Source organism: Salarias fasciatus, chromosome 3, assembly GCF_902148845.1.
Source record: "Salarias fasciatus chromosome 3, fSalaFa1.1, whole genome shotgun sequence".
Lineage (NCBI taxonomy): Eukaryota > Metazoa > Chordata > Actinopteri > Blenniiformes > Blenniidae > Salarias > Salarias fasciatus.
The window spans coordinates 6,343,658-6,369,612 of record NC_043747.1 but is presented as its reverse complement, the minus strand read 5'-3'; the positions used below and the strand labels follow the sequence as shown (position 1 = coordinate 6,369,612).

General features: G+C 47.0%; 3 protein-coding genes across 3 annotated transcripts; 1 reads left to right on the top strand and 2 right to left on the bottom strand.

The window, feature by feature from the left end:
- Positions 1–835: 835 nt before the first annotated feature.
- On the bottom strand, positions 836–10,725 carry LOC115383245 (serine/threonine-protein phosphatase PP1-beta catalytic subunit). The gene is made up of 8 exons (XM_030085369.1): positions 10,583–10,725; positions 3,066–3,197; positions 2,758–2,988; positions 2,563–2,667; positions 1,939–2,010; positions 1,629–1,780; positions 1,379–1,513; positions 836–1,290 (listed from the first exon to the last, which is right to left on the bottom strand). The coding sequence occupies exons 1-8, from the start codon at positions 10,632–10,634 to the stop codon at positions 1,186–1,188; spliced, it is 984 nt and encodes a 327-aa protein (XP_029941229.1). The 5' UTR covers positions 10,635–10,725; the 3' UTR covers positions 836–1,185.
- A 2,668-nt stretch (positions 10,726–13,393) lies between these two features.
- rela (v-rel avian reticuloendotheliosis viral oncogene homolog A) lies at positions 13,394–23,707 on the top strand. Its single transcript, XM_030086296.1, has 11 exons — positions 13,394–13,606; positions 15,171–15,206; positions 15,343–15,488; positions 16,727–16,872; positions 18,583–18,674; positions 18,867–19,001; positions 19,336–19,440; positions 20,541–20,756; positions 20,847–20,927; positions 21,053–21,136; positions 21,227–23,707. Exons 1-11 carry the CDS (start codon positions 13,600–13,602, stop codon positions 22,039–22,041), a joined length of 1,863 nt encoding a protein of 620 aa, XP_029942156.1. The 5' UTR covers positions 13,394–13,599; the 3' UTR covers positions 22,042–23,707.
- Positions 23,708–23,709: 2 nt separating this feature from the next.
- On the bottom strand, positions 23,710–25,382 carry c3h11orf68 (chromosome 3 C11orf68 homolog). Its single transcript, XM_030086310.1, has 2 exons — positions 25,165–25,382; positions 23,710–24,789 (listed from the first exon to the last, which is right to left on the bottom strand). The coding sequence occupies exons 1-2, from the start codon at positions 25,205–25,207 to the stop codon at positions 24,017–24,019; spliced, it is 816 nt and encodes a 271-aa protein (XP_029942170.1). The 5' UTR covers positions 25,208–25,382; the 3' UTR covers positions 23,710–24,016.
- Between the last annotated feature and the right edge of the window lie 573 nt (positions 25,383–25,955).

Sequence of the window (25,955 nt, the reverse complement as noted above, 5' to 3'; positions counted from 1 at the left end):
CCAGTGAAGTCTGAGGACCGACAGTAGCGTCCTGCTGCCAGTAGGCGGAGCTCCAACACCGCGAGGAGCTGCTCCAGTCAGACTGTTCATGATCCATCCATGTCTTCACCCCACCTGCTGCTGCTGCTGCTGCTGCAGGAGGTTCAAGCGCCATGTGACAATAAACTGACCGTTCACAAACCGTTCACACCGACTCCTGCTCTCATTTCTACTCATCCGTCAGCGCCAGAGGTCATAGAACATAAAAGTACATTTTAAGTTTTCTTTTTACTGTGATTTCAAGTACTGGAACAAAGTCATGTTTTTGGGCCCCAGCGGCCACATTTGCTGAAATATAGTTAAAGCGCCATCTGGTGGTGAAACAGTGGAATTTAATGTTTTACATACACAAACTTTTCAGAGTTGATGCAATTTTGGTTTTTGTAACATGTGACATTTAGAAACGTGCTGCAAAGAATCAAGGGGAAAATAAGCTTTAAGAGACATCAGTGGTGTTCAGTTTGTTCACTTCTTCCTTAAACTAAAGTAAAAAGTAGGACTTTAAAGACCCATCTTTAAAGGTCCAAGCCTGAAGAGGGAAAACCCACGTGTGGATGAAGTCTGCTTCTCACTCGCCCAAGATGTAGTATTAGATCATTTGGCGGAATGTCTCCCAATGGGAAACCGACTTCGCTTCTTCTAAATATATATATTTTCATGTCATTTTTAGTCATTCTAAACTCGTTTATTGTAATTTATCTCACATGTCCCACGTCCAGGGCCCCTCAAAGGGTTGCAGACCACATGTAGTGTGTGTGTGTGTGTGTGTGTGTGAGGGAAAAACCAGACTTTCTGATCTTTTTCTTCCTGGTATTATTTATTGAAAACCCAGCAGTCGTCATTTTTCCACCTGTCCTGTCTGAGCGAGGGGGCGGGACACGTGGTCAGTACGCCTGCTGTCACTCAGAAATAGAAGGACGAAGACAAAAGAAAAGAAAAAGAACGAGAGAGAAAAAAGAAGAAGAAGAAGAACCAGACACTTGGATATGCTACAGAGTGAGACCGTGGAGCGGTGGCGGTTTTAGCGTTGTAACACTCAGAGTGTGAAGGAGGAGGAGGAGGAGGAGTTACAGGATGTGGCGTGTGGATGCGGCTCCTCCTCGTAACTTGTTTCCGTGCGGCGGCGGCGGCGGTGGCGTCTCGTCCTCATCGTTTCTTTGGAGGCGGGGCTGTGCGGGGAGGGGTGACGGGCCGCCCGGCGTTCATCCCTCCGTACTGGTACTTGGCTTTCTTCTCAGACGGCTTCAGGATCTGCGGGAGGTTGGCGAAGCGTGTCAAACCGACCGCCAGGCGGGACACCGGTCGACACCGGTCGATGTTCCCGCTATCGATCTGGTACCTGGAAGGAGCACATCAGGGTCTCGTCCACGCTCATCATGCCGCCGGCATTGTCGAACTCCCCGCAGTAGTTGGGAGCGGAGAACAGGGTGACCAGCTGCCGCTTGGCGAAGAACTCGTATCCGTCCTCCACCACCTGGGGGCGCCACATACACAGCAGACGGTGAGGGGAGGCGGGTTTGGAGGTGTGTGTGTGTGTGTGTGTGTGTGTGTGTGTGTGTGTGTGTGTGTGTAGGATGGCAGGGTCGTACCTGGTGGGCTCTGCAGATCAGGTCCAGGTCGTGGCGGTTCAGGAACTTACTGACCACGTCGGCGCCGAAGGTGAAGGACACGCCGCGGTCGTTCTCCCCCCAGCCCTGGACGTCTTTGTCCGGGTCCGACCACAGCAGGTCACACAGGAGGCCTGCAGGGACGGGGAGGGGTGGACACACACACAAACACACACAGACACACACCATAAGAGGATGTGAGAGAGTGCCAGCTGCCTTTTAAGGACACGGAGCAGCAGGTTTCGCTTCCTCAGACTGGATGCGTCTCGGTAAAGGGGGGGGGGGGGTCTACCTGTGTCCGGGACGTCTGTGGGTCTCATGATGCGTCTGATCTGCTCCATGGACTGCAGGTCTGGAGAGAGGCCTGCCACGTGCACGTGCACACACACACACACACACACACACACACACACACACACACACACATATTAAAATGTGGTTCAATCTCTCCACACAAGTGGGATTAACTCGGCTCTCGTCTCGCTTGACCCATTTAATCTCAATCAAAACGCTGGAACTCTTTATTTGTGGTGTCAAACCTGAGGAATGTGGGCCAAAACTGGACAACCGCACCCAAAACTAGAGACTTCTGCTAGCTAAATACCAAAAAGGCTGGTTAAATGTACTCTATCTAGACGTGTTAACCAGTTACTGTATTTTCCAAACTAATAAGTCACACTTTTTTTTTGCCTGATGAAGCAACTTATTTATATATATAAAAAAAAAACACTTGTGGCCTCTAGATGTCACTGTTTGGCCACAGAAAGCTGCTACTGTACTTATAAAGCACTTAGCAACACAACATTGTGACTTATTGTACGGGAAATACGGTAAATCCACCATTCTGCACTACTTTAATCTCCTGAGTAAAAATGGGACGGATTCCCGGCGGCGAGCGTCCGGAACGGCGTTCTACCTCCATGGCAGCAGAAGATCTTCTCGTCCACGATGGCGGCGATGGGCAGGCAGTTGAAGCAGTCGGTGAAAGTCTTCCACAGTTTGATGTTGAACCTGCGTTTACCTGCGAGCGCGAGGAGGGAGAGTTAGCGTTAGCGTGGCTGCCAGCGATGCTAAAATGCTGTGGCGCGGCGACTTCCTCGTTGGCGCTCACACTCGTCGTAGAAGCCGTAGATGCGGTTGATGGAGGCGCACTCGTGGTTGCCCCTGAGCAGGAAGAAGTTCTCGGGGTATTTGATCTTGTAGGCCAGCAGCAGGCAGATGGTCTCCAGGGACTGCTTCCCTCGGTCCACGTAGTCCCCCAGGAACAGGTAGTTGGCCTCGGGGGGGAAGCCGCCGTACTCGAAGAGCCTCAGCAGGTCTGTGTACTGTCCGTGGATGTCACCTGCAGAGGGGAGGGGGGGGGGACAGTGACGCCACGCCGCTGGATGGACGGGAGGACGGACGGACGGAGGTACTGACCGCAGATTTTGAGGGGCGCCTCCAGCTCCAGGAGGATGGGCTGGCTGAGGAAGATCTCCCGCGACTTGATGCAGAGGCCGCGCACCTCCGCCTCCGTCATCTGGACGATCTTCCCGGGACGACATCCTCGCACTGGGGGGGGGAACAGGAGGAAGGGTGAGGACCACGCTTCGCCCGTCAGCTCTCTTTGTTTGAATAATAAACTCCAGTCCGTGATGTTAACCGCCCCCCAACACCACAAATCTCTGTCAACTCCGGTCTAAATATGGGAGACAGAGTTTAGTCAACACACACGGGATGGAAATAGCCCATGCGGGCTTTGTTGGTGTTTTTGGAGACGGTTCCTGTTGTGTAACGGAGAGGGAGACAGAGGGTTCACGGCTATCTGACCACAACTTCCAGGAGGTCTGGTTCAGATGAGAAACGGGAATAAATCAAGAGTAGACAGAGGACATCAACAGGCTCCAGCAGGGCTGAAATGGTAATCTGATTAGTCATGTGCCTTTCAGAAAAAAAAAAAAAACCAAACATACTGTACGTTTCAAAGCACAAACTAAACAAGTTAATCCAGCAGCATACCTGTCTGGATTTGTGGCTCTAAACTCTGATCCAGGAGGTCAAACAATGCCGCCGTTCAGGGTTTTTACTGACGGAGAGAATCCAGAGGCAGAGTCTTTCTCTCACGTGTTGACAGATATCCGTCATAAGACACAAACAATGCTGCCGCCGAACTTTCATTCTGCTCTAAAAATACCAAAAAAACCAGCCAGCTGGACCCGGACCGCATGACCCCGAGGGTATTTCCTCAATGTTGATTAATCAGAAGGAGGTGGGTGTGAGATTTGTGCACGTCTGCAGGTATTTGACATCCACGTCCTAACGACAGCTCCGTGTGTGTGTGTGTGTGTGTGTGTGTGTGAGAGAGAATGATAAACACTCCCTCGTCCGTGGCCGGCAGTGAGGCAATCAACAATAAAAACACGAGCAGGGGAGCAGGAGAGCCGCCTCAGCAGGATTTCACACCAGCAACCTCACGGCGGCCATGACGCCTTTACACCTCTGTGCTGGTCAGCTGACTGGAGGAGACACACACACAGACACACACACACACACACTGACCTTGACTTCAGATGGTTTCCCAGCATCCTTTCTGCCTGTCACCACAGCAGCTTCACCAGTCATTACACAAGAAAGGGGAGGGGGGGTTTACACCCTTTACATCTGATCACCATGGCAACGCAGCGCCACTAACTTCCCGCCTGCACGCTGTTGGCGAGTCAGTGTTTTCTGCAGTACACTGGAGGACCGAGGCCGCCGCTCGCCGTGCATACTAACATCTGAAAGGCGCGAGCGCACACGCACACGCACACACACACGCTCATACGGGAGTACATCCCCCTTCTCACACATACTGTGTGCGCACACACACACAAAAATACTAGATCCACGCACAAAGAAAACAGTAGGTCCACACACACAAAAACTACATCCACACACACACAAAAACAGTATACCCCCCCCACACACACACAACCACTAGATCCACACACAAAAATACCATGAGATCCACGCACACAAAAAACTACTAGATCCATACACAAAACACTAGATCCACACACAAAAACCCACTAGATCCACACACAAACACCCACTAGATCCATACACAAAACACTAGATCCACACACAAAAACCCACTAGATCTACACACAAAACACTAGATCCACACACAAACACCCACTAGATCCATACACAAAACACTAGATCCACACACAAAAACCCACTAGATCCACACACAAAACACTAGATCCACACACAAAAACCCACTAGATCCACACACAAAAACCCACTAGATCCACACACAAAACACCATGAGATCCACACAAAAAAACTCACTAAATCCACTAAATCCACACACACGCACGCACACACAAAGAAGTCGCTCTCCACATACGAAAAAAAAAGTAGCTACACGCACAAAGAAACGGTAGATTCATGCACACACAAACACAGTTAACGACACTAAAACCAAAACAAAGACGTCACACTCCACTTTGTCCCAGTTCCAGTAAAAACTATTAAGTTGTCGTCACTCTGAACACACACACCCCTGAGCAGCAGCAGCTAATGAAGACTGAACAAACCATCCCTGTACACCAAAACCTTACTGGACAAAAAGATAACTAATTTTCAGAAATGTGGTGCTTGAATGTGATGCATTATGGGAAATGCAGAATGCAGTGATTCTGTGTCTTGTAACATTCTTCATGCTAATAACTAAACACTCAGATGTCAGAGGTCAGCGCCAGATGTCTGATTGGTCGGCTTCTTCCTGCTGCTTCTTATGCAACATCAGAGAATGTGCGCTGGTCTTCTGTCCTAATTTGGTCGGGTGCTGAAGTGCCTCTGAGCCGCTCGCTCTACAAGTCTCTTCTTCCCACACATCGCTCCTATTTATCTTCGGCCGGCGTTGTCACGGTCTGAGGTCTCAGACTCAAAGCCCTACACAACCAGAGGGTAGAACATCTAAACATTTTACTCAAGTACTGTTACTTTAGTAAATACTACACAAAAAGTACTCTGATTACAATGTACTCCAGCAGGATGTGCAAATTCAGATACAATAAATGTAACTTTGACTCCTGAAAGCATGAGATTTCATAGATGACGTAATATTTCTTCAATGAGACGATGTGAGAATGGAACCCTGACGCCCTGATGCCTTGCCTCACTGACTCATCTTGGATTCAGACCCACTAAGTGTGCAGGTATTCAGCGAGGTGGAGGCCCGGCCCGGCATTGTGTTGAAACAACGTGACGCGTCGTGTGAACGCACACTCACGCCGCCGCGGACTGAAACCAGAGACCAGGAGGCACAAAGCAGGAGGCTCGCTCTGCTCCTGAACCTTCTGGGGTTCAGAGGAGGTCAACTATTTTCCGCTCTTTTAAACACGACGGGGACGGATTACGCATCTTCTGGAAGGCTTCTCCATTTATGGCGTGGCGGTGGAAGGATGGAGGAAGCAAGTGGATGGAGGGGAGGCCGAGTCGAACGGCCGTCGGCGTGGAGACACACACACACACACACACTCACGGCTTTAAGATGCGAGGCAGACGTGAACCTCGTACAGTCGAGCGACTGCACGGCAGCGCAGAGACTCCCTCCTTCAAATCAGTCTTCATTTTCGCTTTGGAACAGAGCAGAACGTCGTTCAGAGGGATGCAAATGTAGTTTTGGTGAATACAGAACAAGTGTAAACATGTTTACGACGAGCACCTGAAGGCTGAACATTCACTTTGTGTTAAAAACGCCGGGCGCTCGCCTCTCAGGCGGCCGTGACTCTGCATCAGTGAAGCTGCTCAGTCAGACCTTTTTTAGCCATCCTCCTCCATTCTGTGCACCCGGGCTGTGGGCCAACATCCCCCCCCCCGTCTCCCACACAGTGTTCATGGAAAACAGTGACCCCTCAGAGAAGGAAAGCTCTGAGTAACTGCAGCCACTTCTGTGCCGGGCTCTAAGTGCCCTGGGTGAATGGCCGTCTTTGTGGGGCCCGGAGAGCGGGGGCCGAAACGCGAGAGGAGGGTTTGGGGTTTATATCGGAGGAGCCTCGCAGTGAGCTCTCGGTGCCACGTTCGGTGCCAGGGGGTGAGCGCTCTGCCCTCCTCCCGCCCCCCTCCTCCGCCGCACAGCCTCCACCATTGTTGTTCCCACAACAGAGCTCCACGCCAGCTAAGCTGGGCGCGGAAAAACAAGCTGACGGCGGCGCTCCGGCCGGTCAGAGAGACCCCAGTTCGGATCGCCCATCTACTCCTGCACGTGCACAAGCAGCGTTTCACAAAACTCGTTTCCATAGAGACTGAGTCGGAGCGGTTTTCCAAAAAAAACGAAACGCTGGACATCGTCCAAACACAAAGCCGGGAGATTCTGTATGCGTGTGGGTGTGGGTTTCCATGGCTTCCCTCTGACTGGCTGCTGCATGGGGGGGGGGGGGGGGGGGGGGGGGGGGGGGGGTGCTGCTGCTGCTGCAGATTGGGCCGTATTAAAGCCTTCTGGGCTTCCACCTGAGCTGGCAGGCTGCACACAGAGCCCCGTTGTGGCTGCAACCAGGAGAAAAGAGGGGAGGCACGGGGAAAACAACAACAACAACACACAAGGCGGCCTCAGAAAAGTGCAGGCTTGCAGAGGCACCCTGCTGCTGCGCCGCCTCCACGAGGGGAAAAACGCTACGTCAGCCCGAAAGCAGGGAGTTCACTGTGAAATCTGCCGTATTGTACGGACTGTACAGATATTGTACATCGCGCCCCCTGCAATTACACGCCTAAACAGCGATTATGCGCCGCCGTTATTAACTCCTCCGCCCTCTGGGAGGAACCGGCAGCCGGACGAGGATGAGGATGGTGACGATGACGATGATGTTACCATATAGGCAGGATGGAAACATTCAAGTTCCTTTCAGCAGTTCTTCATCCTCGTATAGGACCGCCCAGCATCTGCAGGTCAGAGAGGTGTTTCACCGTATGCAGACGATGCAGACATGTGCAGAACTAACTGTGACTCCAGGCGTATCGTCCTTATGCAAGTGAAATTAAACTGTGACGAAAATCTCCTCGATAAACAGTCAACGGTTAATTGCAGCACTTGCAGAATGTTATTGTCTCACTATTTTCATTTTCCAGCCTCGGAAAGCCAAAACGCTGCCACACCTCCAGTTTGAAACCACTTGAAGCCAAAAACGCAGCTTTATTGTTTTTTTTTTGTTTTTTTTTACCCCAATTAAACTGAATTTAAATGGTTCACAATGGCCGCTCTGCGCGTGACGCAGGATGTTGAACATGTAATGACGCTAAATTCATCAGGTTTTTATTGATTTTTAACCGTCTCGCGATGCATCGTTACACTAAAACCTCGCGCTGACCAATCGCAGGCCGGTGGGGAGAGGTGTTGTTGCCATGGTGGGAATTTGTGAGTGACGGCCTGAATGTCGGTCACGGTTCGAGCGTCTGTCAACGTGTACTGAGAATCACGTGGGGGCGGGGGACGTTACGGGGCAGTTTGAAGGGGTTAAAAAAAGAGAAGAGTCCTGTATTACCGTCCTGCTCCTTTTACCCTCTCCCCGGTGTGTGTCACCTAAAGGGTAGGTTCATTTCTAGCAGGGACAGCTGTGCCTGTTGACATTTAATACACGATCAGAGCGCCCCCCCGATATAAGCGTCGGGGTTTGTGACGTACAATTCTGCCGAGAAACTGGCAGCCGCTGCCACAGCGAGACCAGCGACTGGTGGAGCAGTGAGGAAAACTCCGATCCACCTGCATCAAAGTGGGCCGCAGATGTAATCTGCCTCAACGGCGAGAGACTGCGAGGGGTCTTTGTGTCGCCGAAAGGTCAGGTCTTAAAATAAAATGACTATCTGATCCACAGAGAGACCATCAGAGCATGTGGATCTGTAATCCTGCCCCTGTGTGGCCCGAATCTGTCCACCGGGGTCTGAGTAGTTGTTTTGAACCGAGGAGAGACAACTATATGTCTGATCACTGCGAGGGCGGCAATGTTTTAAACCACGACTACGGCTTATTCATGGGAAATATGGCAGCTAATTTACTGAAAAGTACAAATTGCAAACCAATCATTCAAAACATGGAAGGATTTGATATTATTTTAAAGTCGTCAAAACCAATAAATCGCATGGTAAAACTGATAATCTTCAAGATGAAGAGGAATTTTTTTGGTTTTACTCACTTTTGTGGGAAATGTTTAGAAATTTAAAAGGTACTTGGTCATGTACAATTATAATAATATAGAAGGAGATAGCTGGAGCTGTCAAAACTGACTGACTGATGGATCCAGGATGGGTGGATCCAATCACAGCTCACATCGGAAAGCCTTTGGGATCAGAACCTTTTGGTTTCCTATAGATTAAATCCAGGCCAGCTCGTTAACCACAGCTCACACACACCAGGCTCCCCAGCACTGTTATATCACCGGGTCCGACCAGTCCAAACGGTTAGCTTCTTCTGACGTGTGTGTTCGCTCCTTATAAATCCGGAGTGTTTGTTCGTTCCCTCCTGAATGCACTGAGAGGCTGTTTATGTCTCCTCCAGACAACGGCTCACTTGTACGTTCGGCCCGTAGTTCGTACTGCTGGCAGAGCTGAGCAACAACACAACAATGTGGGGGCGACTGGCTTTCTCTTCAGGGTCAAATGGCTTCACGGCCCTCCAAAGTACAAGTTGGGGAGCAAACCCACACCTCCGAAACAGCAGCTCTGCTGTCATTTGCTATTGGAAATAGTCAATAAGTACTTTATGGCTATATTTTATGACAGTTGGTAGTCATAAAACATGTCCGTCACAGAAGATGCTAAAAGTGTCTCCAATAATCCGATCCATGAGACAAAACTACTTTTTCTCATGAATGCATGATTTTAAACTGAGAGTCGTCTGCAATCATACCAGATGCCAGATGTGTCTGTATAACCCGCCGCTTCCAAAACGATCACATTGGGTCTTGGGCATTGTACCTGGTACCAATTGGATGATCTGCTTTAGGATTGCCCAATTCTACAGGCACCTCTGTACTTCCATCACAGCTTTGGAGTTGTCGTTCCATCAACACAAACAGGTAAACAGGTGCAATCAGACTGAATGTAAATAGGAAATATTAATACTTTATTTTAAAACATCTGATGTTGTGAAATCTCATGCATTTTGCAGACCTGTTCTTGCTTGTTGATCTGCTGCTTTATACCAGTTGAGAGGATCTCTGGGAGTGTTTTTGCACACTGAGCTGTCTGGCTCTGCTCTTCTGGGTGAGGTTAACTCATAAATGTGGTAGATTTGCATAGTTTTGAAACGCTTACTCGACAGAAACAAACAAAAAGAGCTGGATTCTCACCCAAGCCCGAGGCTTGTGTAAACACACTAGAGTAAAAAAAGGAAAAGAAAAGAATTTCCTACACCAAAGCCCATTGGTAAACTTCACACTTTTACATTATTTGAAGGTTAAATCTGATTAAATAAAAGTTAATCCGCACTTCAGTTTTCTCACACGACGTGGGGATTAGTATTGAAGCTTTCGGCTACTTTTTATGATCTGTTTAAGTTGTTTTTCTTCATAAATTACAACCTGTAGTGGAGCAATGCAGCAGCAGCTACCGCCCACTTCACTGTATTTTGGACTCCTGTTAGTTTTTTGGGGGGGAATCAACAGACCTCTACAGGCATAACTTTTACCACTACTTTAGCTAAACTTCATAATTAGCTCCAAAAATCAGATTCCCGACAATACTCAAGTATGTTTTGGTGTAAAAAATAATGGTGATTTAGTGTGAAAGAGGGAGAGAAAAAAGAGGCGGCGGTGGAGTGAAGGTGTGCCGGAGACGACCGACGGGACCGGTCCTGTTCGCCGGGGCTAAGCTAGCAGGAGAGGCGGCCTTTTCCGCCTCGAAACACCCCACGGCAACTGCGGCTAAAAGACACGCGTGAAGACAATCTGCGAGGACAGACAAAGCTGCGGACTCACCCTCCAAAAGCCTGGAAATCAACGAGTCCACGTCCAACTCCCCCTCCGCCATTTCTGTAACGAAGAGCTGTGCGTCGGCCCGCCGCAGTGTGGAGCTGGCAGGACAGGCGCCGCCTCGCAGCACCCAAACGCACCACAGCCTCCACCCATTCACCGGCACGCCGTCCAGAAAGATTACGGCGCCTTCATGGACCCTCGGAAAAATGTCTTACTTTTCCGACCTACAAGTATGAGACTATGTTATATTTTCAGTTTTTCAGCGTTTTAAATTTATGCTAAATAATTTGCATTGTGTTGTATCGATTGTATTTTTTTCCCTGAATTGATTGATTTATTTATTTTTTTTATCTAACTTTAAAGTTTTTTTTAAGGTTGTTTCACTTCTTTCTTTACCATTTTTGGGCATTAAGTGAAAAAAATAATTTAGCTGCAGCTGAGATTTTATTATTTTGAGTTTGATGTTCTTTTCGAAAACGTTTAGACTTAAGATTAAATAAATTTTATTGAGGAATGAACTCTCAATGATAAGGATTTCAGTCCTGTTTTCAGACAGCTATGCAAACAACAGAAGCTCTACAATCATTTCAATTAGGATGTATGCAACAAAACAGATTAGAAACTATTGTTTAAGACCGATAAAATACCTGAAAGATTTAAATCTGAGGTGAAATTTTATCTAATTCAGTTTGGCTGCAACCCAGGGATATTCCGCGTGTCCCTGAAGGCATCAGCGACAACAGGTTTTTTTTTTTTTTTTTTAACTATTTTGATTTACATTAATTGTTATATGGATATGTTGATTTGAAATAAACATTAAACGCCCTTAAATATATAATTTTACAATATTTTATATCTTTGTAAACATCCAGCCTTTGATTTTTTTGTGGGTGAATACTTAACCCCATAAAACCAGCATTTATTCTCCTATGGCGCCCCTTTCTGGTCATAATCCGTCACAATTTTAAAGAGAGTTCACCGAATGAAATCCTTTTTAGGCTAAAACGCAAAGTACTAAAATATAAACACATATATAAAAGCACATGGCAGGCTTCGGAAAACTCTTGTGGTTGGTCAATGTAGATTTCAACAATACTTGGAAATATAGCCTACTGTATTTTAATCCAATTGATAGGCAGAAACTATTTCAAAAGAGACTGTAATCGCTCTTATCTCCAATATAAAAATTGGTTAACTCGGTTCAAACTGATAAAAGTGTAATCGGCAGGAAAACAGTGTTGTGTTGGTGTGTGTTGACAGGAGAAAGTCCTGGGAGAGCTTCTCTTCCAGATTATGACTAAACCCACAAGTTATGTTGTTGCCTCTCCCACTCACAACTTCGTTTTCTCTGCTTTTCAAGTGCGTCATCTGGGTATTTCCGCACAGATTGAGTGGGAGGAGAAGTTTCTGAGCACAGGAAGAGACCGAGAGGGAGAGAACCAGAGCTCAGTCAATTTCACCTGTGGGACAACAGGAAAAGACTTAATTACCCTTCAAAATAAGAGCATGCAACGGGTATGAGGTTTAAAACACTTTGAGTCCATGTGTTTGCATACAACACTCAATTAATCCACCCTATTTCCTCTTTGCCAAGAACAAATTGAATGCTAAAATTCCTCATGTTTTTAACATAATGCTCTAATATTATTGTTATTATCAGTGATTTAATTTGGATCCATTGCAAGTAAATAATATTGATTCTGATGAAGACTTCAGAAAAAAGTTTGATAAGTTTGAACAGAAAATATGATGAAATGTACATTTTAACAACAACAGCAAGAGAAATATGAAACAAGATTGAGATTTCAGAATATAGTTCGACATGTTAATTTAATGATAGTGGCTTCTTTCTTTCACGTTTCTGCATTTTACAGGTAGAAAACTCATGTTTCTGTAAATTCTGTTCTCCATTGTCCTCAAAATGATAAAATCCATGGCTATTGTTAGCACAGGGAAACAGATAAATGTATCATCTCAGTACTGTTTCGCTTCATGGAGCAGATAGATAACCATGCATGGTCACTCTGTTTCCCTTTAAAACTAAATGATTTGTTGATAAAAAAAGACATTTTTTAAATTATTTAAAGGAAACTCCAAGATTTTGAAAGACGTCTAGTGAAAATTTTAGCCTATTAAGATATTTTCTTATTTTTTTAAATCACATGACTCCCCAAAAAGTCACTTTTTTTTTTTATCTCTTTTAATAAAATTGTTTTGAAGTACTTGAATATTTTTTGTGGTATCATTGCATCCCTGACGTATATTTCAATGATTTAATTGATTGTTATCTTAATTTTTTTATTTTCTTATTCAGGCCAAGACTAATGAACACACCGAAAAGTGCTTATGGTGGCAGGGTTAGGGTCAGAGGTCAATTATTGGACTGTGTCACAGGGAGAACATTTCAAAAGTGGGTCAGGATTCGAACCCGCACTGTGAGGAAGAGCAACCCACTACACTGACTGCTATTTTTCTTCTTTGGTATGGCTCCAAATCTTTTTTTTTTTTAAGTAGTTATAAATTAATTGAAAAAAAATCAGATTAATTGATGTGCTCTCTTGTTTTGGTTCATTGACATAAAAAGTTATATTTGATACAAATCTAGTATAAAGACTTTTTTCTTGATTAAATAAGTCAATAAACTTAGGGAAGAGCGTTCAGAAGTGTGTTTTCGTGTTCCGAACAGAACGTCTGCTGTGTGTTTTGGCGTGTTTTCCCCGGTGGAGCGCGGCCTCCGCCGGTACCGGAAGGCCGGGCCGTGATCGCGCGTCTCCCGGCAGCTTGACGCGGCGGTGGGCGGGCTGGAGGCGGCGCCCGGCCCGCTCCGCTCCGCCGTGTCAAGAAGTTTTTTCCGAGTCCACCGCGCCGTGTTTGGAGCGTCCGGAGCGCCGCTTTCCTCTCTAAACAACAACACACACATACAGAGGAAAAAAAAAAAAAAAAAAAAGAGAACCGGGGCCCGGGGCTGACGGTGGCGGCGGCGGCACACGGAGGAGCGCGAGGCGGACCCGGACGCAGCCATGGACGGTGAGCGGAGCCGCGGCTCCCCGCTGGTGGAGCTGCGCCGTCCGGGGAGTTGTTTGTGCGCTCCGGGGAAAGCCCCGCTTCTGAGCAGGAGGAGTCACGTCGGCTAGCCGGGCAGCGCCCGAAACTACTTCGGTTTTAACTTTTATTCGAGGAGTACACGCTCGGGAAATGAGTTTAAAGTGATTTATCCCCGCTTCCAGCGTGGAACCCCCCAGCACACCCCCCCCTGTCGAGGCTCGCTCACCTGGGCGAACCGACCAGCCGCGCCGCCAGAGTGGCCTGCTGCTACACAGCGGGGCCTCGCTCTCAAATCACCCGATTTAAGCTTTTCCCGTTATTTTCTGAACTTGTGCGACATTATTGCCTTATCAACACGTTGTATCGTAATAATAATGAGCCACCTTCAATTCGGCTTCATGTGTAACTCCGTAAATATAATACATTTCTGTTAAAAATGTGTTTTATAAGCTGATCAACGCTGCTCTCAAACGCCCACCTCATGCACCTTAGACGGAAATGATTTAAAATAGCACTCCGTGTTTATCACGGGCTGCGTGGCCGTTAAGCTCAATGTACGTACGCCGATTGAGAGAGTTCATACAGAATGACAAACCAAGTCGCTGTTTTTACTGTTTAACACACTGGCGTGTGCCTGTCGGCCTAGAAACACTAATAAGGGATATTTCATAATGGAGTCTGGCTGAAAGTTTTTTCATGATCCCTACTGTAGTTTTTTCCTTTCATTTTATAGTTTATTAAATAACATCAAGTTGCTCATAGCTTAACCTTGACTTGCATGAGGATAGATGAAGAGTTTTGGATTATGTTGCGTTTGAGATTGGTGATAAAGTAGCTCCTTTTTCAAGGTTGTGTGCAGTAAAATTAACTTATGTGTTTCAGAAGCTGTGTTTTGATATGATGTACATGTAGGTAGCTGGTGATGCAATTATACATTTGGTTTCACTTTCATTACGTCCAAAACATCAAATTCATATAAATATTCAACAGTGCAGTGAGTTTAGTCATTTTGCTTTCTAATGCACGCTAAATGAAACCAAACCAAGGTGGTTGCATTCGTGCATTAAAATGATGAAATCCGGCTGAAATTCAAAAGGTTTTTCCACATTTTCTGCTGAGAAGTGCATGTTGCGACTCGCAGGGCGTCAGGTGAGCTGCACCTGAGACTGTACCTCCTCCAGCAGCGGGGCGGGTAACCTGACTCCCCACTCACACCCTGCCCGTCATTGTTTTCTTTTTTTTCCCCACACACACACACCCACACACTCTCTTGCTCTTCACTGTGGGAGCTTGACAGGCGCTTTATGAACGGCCATTATATTTAGCTGGGAAGCGTCCCTCGACCTCTGGTCGTCTGGTAGATTTCCACTCTGACCGCGTCACAAATGACAGACTCTTAGTGAACCACAGATATGCACCCGGGTGGTTTTCTTTCTTTTTTTTTTGTGTGGGGGGGATTGTTGTTGTCGTCCCCGCGCTGTGTCACTGCAAACCGCCGCCGGCTGTGAGCTTTGGACTAACATCAAGGCCTCTGTGTCCTCCTCAGGTGTGTACGGATGGAACGTGCCCACACTCAACCCAGGTGAGTTCCCGTCAGTGCCGCGAAGGGACACGGGTAAACAGCGCCCGATCGATAACCCCCACCCCCCCCTGCCTCGTCTGCCACTGTGTTGACACACGGCGGCGTTTCACAACCCGGCTCTCCGCTCCGTCCCCAGTCCAGGCAGCCAACCCCTTCATCGAGATCATCGAGCAGCCCAAGCAGCGGGGGATGAGGTTCAGGTACAAGTGTGAGGGGCGCTCGGCCGGCAGCATCCCCGGAGAGAAGAGCAACGACACCACCAAGACCCACCCGGCCATCAAAGTGAGTCGGGGTCAGGGGTCAGAGATGCTGCAGAGCCTCTACAGAATCGATTAGATTCACACATTCTCACATTAGATTAAAAAAAAAAAAAAAAAGTTGTGTTGAAAAATCTACATAAAATCGACAAAAAATATACAGATGAATGTAAAATGAGTTAAACTGTTAAAGAAATCTTCAAGTTAAATACGTAGGACTGGTTAAAAACAAAAGTGGACATAGCAAACATCACTAGAAATAAGTGAAATGAAAACTGTCAGAGTCTCTCAAAACAATGAGCATGAAAGCTTAAATAGCTAAAAGCTGTTAAAAATAGAAAAGGAAAAACGTTTTTATTGGCAGAAAAAGAGCAAAAAGTGCAGAAATAAACTCCTGAAAATGAAAAACAAAATGGTTAAAAAGGTAAAATGGATAAAAATATAAAATGTCTACAGTTCTTGAATTATAGTTGATAAACTTAAAGAAAAATCTACATTTTGTTCCTTTAATTTTACACAATGTAACAGTTTGAACCAGTTTAACTGTAAAAAAAACCAATAATGTAACAGTTTGAAACATTTTGATTGTATTAAAGCAATAATACAATAATTTTAACCATTTTAACTGTTATGAAGCCAGTGATGTGATCATTTTCACTCATATTAAATGTAGTGAAAGCCAACAAATTATCATTTCAATAATTTTTGTTGCAAAAAGTCAAAATATGTAACACTTTTAACCATTTACAATGTAACAAATCCAACAATGTAACATTTTCAACCATTTTGAAGACGATAAAACCAACAATGTTACAAATTCGATCATTTTCAATATAATGAAACCAATGTAACATTTTAACCACTTTAAATGTAATAGGAATGCAATGAATCCAATGATGTTACAATTTTGATCATTTTAAATGTAATGAAGCAGTGATGTAATCACTTTTAGCCATACTAAATGTGACAAAGGCCAATAATATTATCATTTCAATCATTTTCTTATGCAAGAAGTCCAATAATGCAACATTTTTATTAAGCAGTTTCATCGTAAGAAGTTGAATCATGTAATAATTTGAACCATTTTTGAAAATAATCAAACTAATTATGTAACAATTTTAATGATTTTAAATGTCGTAGATCAGTAACTTAATAGTTCCAATTATTTTGAATGTAACCTGCTCAGCCTGTCATTAAACTGACTCACACGGCATACTTTCCCACGATGCACCGTCTCTCCTGACGCCGTGTCTCCCGGTGCAGGTGCACAACTACAGCGGGCCGCTGCGCGTGCGCATCTCCCTGGTGACCAAGAACGCGCCGTACAAGCCCCACCCCCACGAGCTGGTGGGGAAGGACTGCAAGCACGGTTACTACGAGGCCGACCTGCAGGAGAGGCGCATCCACAGGTACGAGGGGGGAGGAGGAGGAGGAGGAGGGGGGGCATGGCTGACCTACATCGCTGGTGGGAAATGTCGTGTGTGTGTTTGCCGTCGCCGTGGCGACACTGGATTTACACTGGGCGTGGAGACGAGAGAAACATTAACAGGAGCGTCAACAACAATAAGTGACATTATCTGTGTGATGAAGCCGTGTTTGCAGTACTCGAGTACTCTGACTATGCTCTGACTGAACCGCCGCGCTGAGGAAATGCAAACGGACCGGCTGCGCTGTCGGCGCTCCAAACAACAGTTTACAAACACGAGGTCCTCGCAGAGTTTGAGGGAGATTTTTTGAAGGATTCTGCGACTCAAAGTGCCAAACATTCCCCTTAACTTATGAAAAGGATGAAAGCTGAAATTTAGAGACACCAAACGGCCTCGAATGCATGTTTTTGTTTATTTTTTTTAAACTGTGGCGGGAAGCTGAACTATTCTGGGTTTTTTTTTTTTTTTTTTTTTGCAACCTGGAGGAAAGCTGCAGAAGGAAAAGGCCCCCAGGCCGAGAGAGGAAGTGCGGCGTTGCACGAGGAAGTCGGGGGCGACTGAGACTGCCACCTCTCCACAAGACCAAGCTGGGATGAGGAACGGCGTCAGCAATCACCCCCAGCCTCCTTTGTGTCTTTTTTATTTTAAATCTTATGTCTGGATAGGTTGAAGTAGGAACTCATGAGGATGGATTTGTGGAAACATGGCTGCACAGACGGCGTACGTAATGAGTCAACACTGACTTTCTGACCTTTGAGCAGATTTTGGCTTGTAACCAAAGCACGAATCTTTTGTTTGCTTTTGGATCCAAAACTATTTAAAGACGAGCCTCTGTGCACAGGGCATGGTTTTTGGACATTTTGAGCTTTATGGTAGCATCATAAACCTTTTTCCCTTCAATTAAATGTGGAATTTAATACTTGGAGACAGTAGTAGTTTCAGCGTCGTGTGTGTTCGGGAGTTTAGAGCGCGTGAATTCCGTCAATGTTTCACCTCAGGAATGCCGCAGTGGAATTTCTACCCAGTCGGGTGGAAATCTTTGACTCCCACTCGGCGGGAGTGACACCACCGCCTGATCCACAGCGCAGATAAGAGCAGAGTGAGGAGTTTGGACCCGAAACCACGGAGGTCTGCTCCGTCGGGGACACTCAGTCTCTGGTCGAAACGCCGCATTTGGCTGATTTGGAGAGGAACAAGTGTGAATTCTTAGTTCTTCCAAAGCGTAGTCGATCGGGGATTAGTTGGTCTTTTGTCTTTCTCTTTTATCTTGAACAAGCTTTCAACTGGTTCAGTTCCTGCAGCTCTGTAAACAGATAAAAAGAAGAAAGTTGAACCTAATGAAGCGTTACTGATTGGAGATAGTTTAGCCCTGACTTCCCGGCAGTGGCGCTGGTGGGCGGAGCCATGCAGCCCTGAACTGGTAAGTCTCGATGTTTCAGCTGACTCAACAATGGAAGGAGACATTCCTGCTCCTGCTCAAGAGCTTCACGTCAGAGAATTTGTTGAGATGATGCACTGTTTTCAGCGAAAACCAATATTACCGGGATAATATTCGGTCTGTACGAACACGTCATCTCTGTGGGAAATGGATGTAGACGAGACGCATCGTCCAACGGTTTGCCTCGGTTTCGGAAGATGCAGCCTTTGCGTTCCAGAATTTCACCTCAGCGGTCTCCGTCTGTTTGCCTCCAGCTTTCAGAACCTGGGAATCCAGTGCGTGAAGAAGAAGGACGTGAACGAGGCCATCACCTGCAGACTGCAGACCAACAACAACCCCTTCAACAGTGAGTCGGCCAACCGCGCGCTAGAAATATCCCCCGTCGAACTGAAATCCCGAAACCGTTCCGTTCCTGTTGCTTGTTGCAAAGTGAGGTTTGTAACAATGGACGGCGGGAAGGTGACGGCTGCCGTTCAGACAGGAAGCCGGACTGTTCTGTGGCACCCACACCCTTTTCCCCTCACTGTCTTGGCCGCAGTTCCCGAGCCGAAGGTGTGGGAGGAGGAGTTTGACCTGAACTCGGTTCGGCTGTGCTTCCAGGCCTCCATCACCCTGGCCACGGGGGAGCTCTTCTCCCTGGAGCCCGTGGTCTCCAAGCCCATCTTTGACAACCGTGAGTGTTCCGCACGCAAACGTGTTCCTCAGAACCGAGGATCTGAGTATCAAAGCCTCATGAAACACAAGTCGAAGCATCTCCTGTGTACAGATCCTGGAAACGGTCACTCCCTCAGACACTCTTTGTTCCTCTTTGCATGTCACATTTTACTGTCAACCCAAAGGTTTTGAGGAGAATTGCCCTTCAGTACGACCGCATGAAAGCTTTTTAAGAGCAGATCTCTGTAGTGCTCTGTTATTTTCACCACATAAACTCAATGGATGTTCAGTTTCTCTTCCAAAATGTGCCATCTGAAGGAAAAACCGTTGAAGGATTGCTCTGTGCCCTCCAGGAGCTCCCAACACAGCTGAGCTGAAGATCTGCAGAGTCAACCGCAACTCTGGAAGCTGCAAAGGAGGCGACGAGATCTTCCTGCTGTGCGACAAAGTGCAGAAAGGTAGAGTAGAGATGTCTAAGACGGTGAACGTATCGAACTGTTTTCACGTGTTGGATCCGATCAATCAACCTACATCCGCCCGAGTCCTCAGTCTCCACCTCTTTCAGTGTGTTTACTTCTCTTCTTTGCTGGTGCTTGGTGTTTGTGGAACACGGTAGCAGCAGTGGGACTCTCCCTGGACGACTTCATGCCTCATAGACCCACAGTCAGATAAACAATCGGTTACAGACGTTCTCTTTTTTCCCCCCATTCTTTCCTGTAATGTCTCCCACGTAGCCGTTTTCATAGCAAGGCTGTTAACGTGTAATTTAGTTGTTTTTTTTTTTTTGTTGTTTTTTTTTTTACGCCCTTTGGCTCAAAAGATAAACATCTGAGGCCGATGCTGAAGCGTCAGAGATGTTGTCAAACCGTGGCGTTGCGCAGCAGCAAGCGGGACACAACACTGCTTCGGTTTGTGTCTCACAGATGATCAGAAACCTCAAAACGCTGCGGGGGAAATTCAGTTCAAGTCGTTGTTCCTGGGGCAACATGGGACTAGATATGATGAGGCCTGGTTGTTGGGACTCCCTGATGACAGGAAATTATAGTAGTCTACTTTGGAGGGAAAAACAAATACATGGATTAATTTCTCAGTGTCGCTTTGAGTCAACATGTCCCTAATTTTTGTTGCCAGAACCTGGTTTTCCTTGTAGATGAGGACTCTATCGTTGAGTTAATGTAGTGCTTTTATAAGTAAACAAGCAAAAAGAGTCAGGAAAAGTACTTGTGAACTAGGAAAGTGGAAAGTTTAGACAGCTCTGAGAAGCCAACGTGACATTTGAACATCTAAACCAGACACCACTATAGCCAACCTTATCATCAGCACAGTGGCAGTCGCTGAACTTCACGACTATTGCCAAGTGCTGAAGGAAATTCCTTTGTCCGCTGCGTTCTGATTAGGGTGGGGAACGAGTTGTGGCTTTCACTTTCTCAACAAAGTCTCTTCCGGTTCTTGTCGGTCCTTTGATTCGCGTTTCTGTTCAACTTCTTGAAGTTTACAGATACAGAGACCAGTGAGCTCATGTTCCCAATCCGTCCCTTTCCGTTCTTCCCTCCTGCAGAGGACATCGAGGTGCGCTTCTTCCAGGACTCATGGGAGGGCAAGGGCACCTTCTCCCAGGCGGACGTCCACAGGCAGGTGGCCATCGTGTTCCGCACGCCGCCGTACCGCGACACCAACCTGACCGAGCCGGTCAGGGTGAAGATGCAGCTGCGCCGGCCCTCCGACCGGGAGGTCAGCGAGCCCATGGACTTCCAGTACCTGCCGGCGGACCCGGGTGAGAACCAGGAACCAGTCCAGCGCTCCTCCAGTCTCTGTCAGGGGGATATCTCGGTTGACCAAGCGTTTTCTAAATGTCTCACTGCAGATGAGTACAGGCTGACTGAGAAGAGAAAACGCACGGGAGAGATGTTCCAGGGCCTGAAGCTGGGGCCCATGCTCTCCACCGGTACGTAGATCATGAGCTTTCATCGCTCTTTATCAACGCGACACACCTAAACTATGAATAAATTCAGAGCTTTTCACACTGAGTTGTCCTACTTTAATCCATTTCCCTTCGCGTTGGATTTTCAGTGTCTATTCCACAAGACCGGCGGCACATAAACCAGGCGCGGCGGACCGTCACGGCCAAGCCCCCGCCCATGATGGCACAAGCCGGTGAGCCTCCATCCCTGCCCCATCGTCCTGTCCAGAGACACACACAAGATCTTGTTCTCATTTCTGGTCTCTCTGATCCTGTGTTTTCAGCGCCTGTGGCGCCCCCTGGTGTCAGCGGAGCCAAACCTCAACTGGCCTTCTCCTACGGCCAGCCGGGCCAGCTCTTCTCCGTCCAGCCCAAGGCGGAGTCCTCCCCCTCCCTCTCCGCAGTGACCACCAGCCAGACGGTGAAGAGCATGGAGGGCCTGAACCTGGGCCCCCAGTCCAAAGCCACTCCGGTCAACGTCTTCACTCTGAGTGGACCGGCGGCCCCCGCCCCCTCCTCCTCCTCCGCCGCCGCCCCCACGTCCTCGGCTCACCAGGACTACTCAACTGTCAACCTGTCTGACCTTCACGAGTTCTTCCCCTCCATCGCCCCGGAGGCGCCGCCCCCTCAGGGCGCCGCCGGCCCCCCGCAGGGCTCCGCCGGGCCCTTCGGCTTCAGGGTGGACGGGGACGAGGACATCCCGGAGTTCCCCAGCTTCTCCGAGGCTCAGGGCCACGGCACGCTGGACAGCTTGAACATGGACGACTTCGAGGACCTGCTGAGCCACCGCCTCCTGAACGATCCCCCGGGCCCCTGCCATCCCTCCGCCGCCTCTACCGCCTCCACCGCCGCCGCCGCGCAGAACAGCTCGGCCTCCGACAACCCGGGAAGCCCCTATATGAACTACCCCAACAGCATCGTGCACCTGCTGCAGAACCAGAACATCATGGACATGGCGCCCAGCAGCGGCGGCGGCGGCGGCCACCGGCCCCCCGTGCTGGACGACTTCGACGAGCTGATGTCGGCCGACGAAGACCGCCTCATCTCCATCTTCACCAGCGGAAGCCACGCCGGATTCGTGTCGGGACACCAGACTTAGATCTGCGTGCCGTTTCATTTCTCGCCCCCTCTAAATACCACACTTTTTTTTTTTTTTTTTTTTTCCAAAACCTGCCCCTTCAGGACTCCTGTTGTTGCTTTTCCAAACAAAACGAGGACGAGCCGGAGGAGAGAGAACGTAGCAGAAAGACTCGTGGCGGTAGTCTCCTAGTTGGTTTTGCACAGCTTTATATACGTGTCCAACATGATAGACATCGTCCCACTCAAATCAAAACTATTGATCAGTGTCAATATGAGATTTTTTTTTTTTTTTAAAGACTTCAGATACTTTAATCTCTCATCGAAGCTGTTTTTCATTTAACATGTGCAGCTTGTTTTTTTTTATATACTGTCATTTGAACAGTTTTATGTAGCTGTGGTCACGGAAATGCTCAAGTTTATTCTGCCTTTTTGTTATTTTAAAGGTACACTATGTAAGGTTGTAGTAACATGCATTACTTATTCTGTTCTTTACTCAAAAAGTTCCACTTTTATTGCTTTTTTTTTTCCTTCTTCCTCGGTTTATAAACCGAGATACCAAAGTGACTGATCACACACTCTTATTGCCCGAGTGTGTAGCTTCTCATCAGACATGAGAAAATGCTCAACAGGAAGTAGTCAATTATTGTTATTTTATAACGTTATGGTTCTGTAATTTCACCTGAATTTCTGTGAACTGAACACTTGTAAACCTTTCAGGTGATTTTATAAAGGAAAATAACTTTAATCAGAACTACACCGATGCCAGAGGAGAAATCCTACATTTTTTTATCTTGTACTCTGCTTCAAAACTATTACAGTACGTCAAATTCAAACGCCGAAATTTCTTTCTGAACGAGTCGTGAAATTTAAAGCCATCTCTACTTCAGCACTTACAGTCACTAATAAATCCAGTTTGCGGTCACAGCGCAACAATCTCATCTGAGACTCGGCGTCTCCAGAATACGCAGCAGTGAGTTTCTGTTTTGGTCACAGAAGAGACTCACTGTTCCACCTAATGTCTAGAAGCGGTATTGCGAGAGTTTGTATGCTACTTTTGGGTTGTTTTGTAGAAAGATTACATACTGTACCTTTAAATGTGTGATTTTTTTTTTGGGGGGGGGGTGGATTCCCTCTCTTGATATTTTCTGGAAGTTGGCAAGTTGTTCAAATGAAGGTTTAAATGTAAATAAGCATCAGTAACTGCAGCTTATGTCATTTCAATACTGGCGACAACCGGTTCTCACTGTAGAAAAAGATACTTTAGCAGGGGTTTGTTCATCGTCAGGGAAACCACAATTTAAAGTCCCAAATCAAGACGAGAAATCAATCTTAGTTACATCTGATTAGGTAGGTTCAAGGTGTGAAAATGAATATAATTCTGATTTTCCAATTATCAAGAAATTGAATAATTCCGACACTGCAAATCAAAATACGCAATTTGTTAGTTGAAGGGCATTTAATCTCTACACTCAAAGACAAGGCAAGGCTCAGCAACATGCAGCCCTGACGCCACAAAACATGCCATCAACCGTGCATTTTCATCAGTTTAAAAAAAAAAAAAAACATGGCTGTCTACCTAAGTATCCATATCTTTTCACAGTCATCTCGATGTAATTGTGCCTTTTTTCGTTGCATTGAATGACCATGATCATCTGAAACAATAAAATAAAACACCACATGGAACAGCTGGACTTCAAAGCTTGACTTTTATTTGGCAACTCTGGAACTGTGGTTCAGCACAAAACTGAAACGAGGACCACGTAGAAAAGAAACTGGAACTGCATAAAACTGCGTAGAAATGAAAGAATTTTTGACAGTTCTTCTCTACTTGGTACAAAAAAAACCCAAAACAAACCCACCACTGAGGTCAGTTAAAAATCAGAAAGCCAAGATTGTTTTAGCAAGAAAGGAAGAACTGGAGGTGAACACTGAACACAGTAATGTCAGTACTGCACAGCCCAGCAGCTGGGATGCACGGCCAGTCCTCCATCCACTCATGTCACCTCCAGGTTGGTGACTTTGTTGATAATGTGCGAGCGCCTGGGGACGCACTCCAGGTCGAATTTGCTCTCGTATATGGTGGGGCACATCTTCCAGCGGTTGTTCCTGTAGATCCCCAGGTACGAGTACACGTCCGGCTTGTAGGAGAGGGGGCACTTGACCCCCGTGGCACGGATGACCGAATCCAGCCTCATGACCTCGCTCTCATCCGTGAAGTTCTCATTGTAGGCACAAATGACCTGCTTGGCGTCGCTCTTGGGATTATACGGGCTGACCTTAACGGAGGAGATCTTTCCTTCCACTGTGGCCCTGGCCACGCACTCCCATGCGTGATCTACCTTGAAACCCGAGTCCAAGTGCATGAGCCACTTGCCCGTGAGCACGCCGTGGTTCAGGGCCAGCTCCTTGACCGTCTGGAAATTGACGGGCCTGGAGCCAGCCAAAAGTTTCTCCCAGCTCTCCTGGAGACTTGACACGTCCCCACTGCCGGGGCAGAAGGTCGGGCCGTAGACGGCGATCCACCCCACGGCGTTGGCCCGGCCTTCCTCGTCCCCAAACCTGCACACCTGAGAGGGTCTGTAGGTCTCCAGCCAGCCTTCGAACTCGGACCTCGGGGTTCTCCTGGAGTCGAACGTGATCCAAGGGTCCATGTCTGCAGCCATGGCCTCAGCGGCGTAGGCCTCAGCGGCGTAGGTCTCTGCAGACGGGGTCTCCACCTCGCCATCTACGGGGGCTTCTTCCTCCTCCATGGTGAAGCTGATGGAGCCTGTGTTGGCAGAAAAGACATAGGTCTCTGAAGCAGCCTGTTAGCCTGGCATCATGCAACTACAGAGACGTTTCCCCACGTGCAGCATTTCTCACAAGGAAAAAAAGAGAGCATTTGCAACACTTTGCAGAGGTGCAAGCTTTGCAACATGCAAAGCTGCAAAGCTGACACGTACAAACTTTGCGTGGAAAATGTTGCTTCAGTTATTGCTACTATTAGCCAGTTAGCTAGCTTCTCTACAAGTGCAGATATTGAGAGAAAGGGGCAGTCTAACGGCGTTCTGAGGGACCGCAGCTGAACACAGCCAACGCCAAAAGATGTACATTCTCGTCCTACAAACAATATTAATACGTAGGTTTTAATAGTTTATCGTACCTGTCGATGTCGAAGTTTGTTTCCCCGTTGACGTCCCGCGCATGCGCAGCAGCGCTCCGCCTGAGTCCGCTAATTATCAGCGACTTTAAACTCGTTTTTTTTTCGTGGAAACCCCAAAGCCAAGCTATTAGTTCAGCTTATTTCTGTCCCGTCCTTGCCTTTCTAGGCGTAATTCTGTCTCTACGATTCAGAAGCGTTTACAAACGACACCCCGATTCCTTTTCCGGTCCAGCAGAAAGGCGGGGTTTAGCCATCTGTATACTGCTTCTGATTGGCTTAAATTTAAATTGACAGGAGTACCAGCGAATCAATGCAGAGTTCATCCGGATGTGACGTAGTTTGACGAGCGCGCGGATTAATTTATTCTTCTTTTTTAATGGAAGAAAAACTAAAAATCTTACTTTTTACCCTATTTTGGTGTCATATTGACATTTATAGGTCGCTTATTAGTTTTGTCAAAACAAGAATCATCTGACGCCCCATAAATTATCTGTAGTTTACTTATGTGTTGTATATATATGTATATTAAATCATATTCTGTGATCTGTTTTATGGCCTCATTTAAACGGGATTTAAAGTTAAACAAAATTCACTGAAAATATTTTCGGTTAATGTGATTTTATTTGTCTGATTAAAAAAATAATTTTGCGATGCTATACTTTCTCTCACCAGATCTGGCAACGCGGCCAGTAACTTCACTTTTAATGCTTCTCTGATATAAATATATATATATATATATATATATATATATATATATATATATATATATATATATATATATATATATATAT

Bases quoted from the DNA above. Each gene is read 5' to 3' on its own strand.
- LOC115383245 (XM_030085369.1), bottom strand. From the start codon at position 10,634: ATGGCGGAGGGGGAGTTGGACGTGGACTCGTTGATTTCCAGGCTTTTG. The intron at 3,198-10,582 runs GTGAGTCCGCAG...TCCCCCCCCCAG, and splicing joins GATTTCCAGGCTTTTGGAGG to TGCGAGGATGTCGTCCCGGG. The intron at 1,291-1,378 runs GTACCAGATCGA...AACCTCCCGCAG, and splicing joins CCCTGATGTGCTCCTTCCAG to ATCCTGAAGCCGTCTGAGAA.
- rela (XM_030086296.1), top strand. The intron at 16,873-18,582 runs GTACGAGGGGGG...GTTTGCCTCCAG, and splicing joins CAGGAGAGGCGCATCCACAG to CTTTCAGAACCTGGGAATCC. The intron at 20,928-21,052 runs GTACGTAGATCA...TTGGATTTTCAG, and splicing joins GGGGCCCATGCTCTCCACCG to TGTCTATTCCACAAGACCGG.
- c3h11orf68 (XM_030086310.1), bottom strand. From the start codon at position 25,207: ATGCGCGGGACGTCAACGGGGAAACAAACTTCGACATCGACAG. The intron at 24,790-25,164 runs GTACGATAAACT...CTGCCAACACAG, and splicing joins ACAAACTTCGACATCGACAG to GCTCCATCAGCTTCACCATG.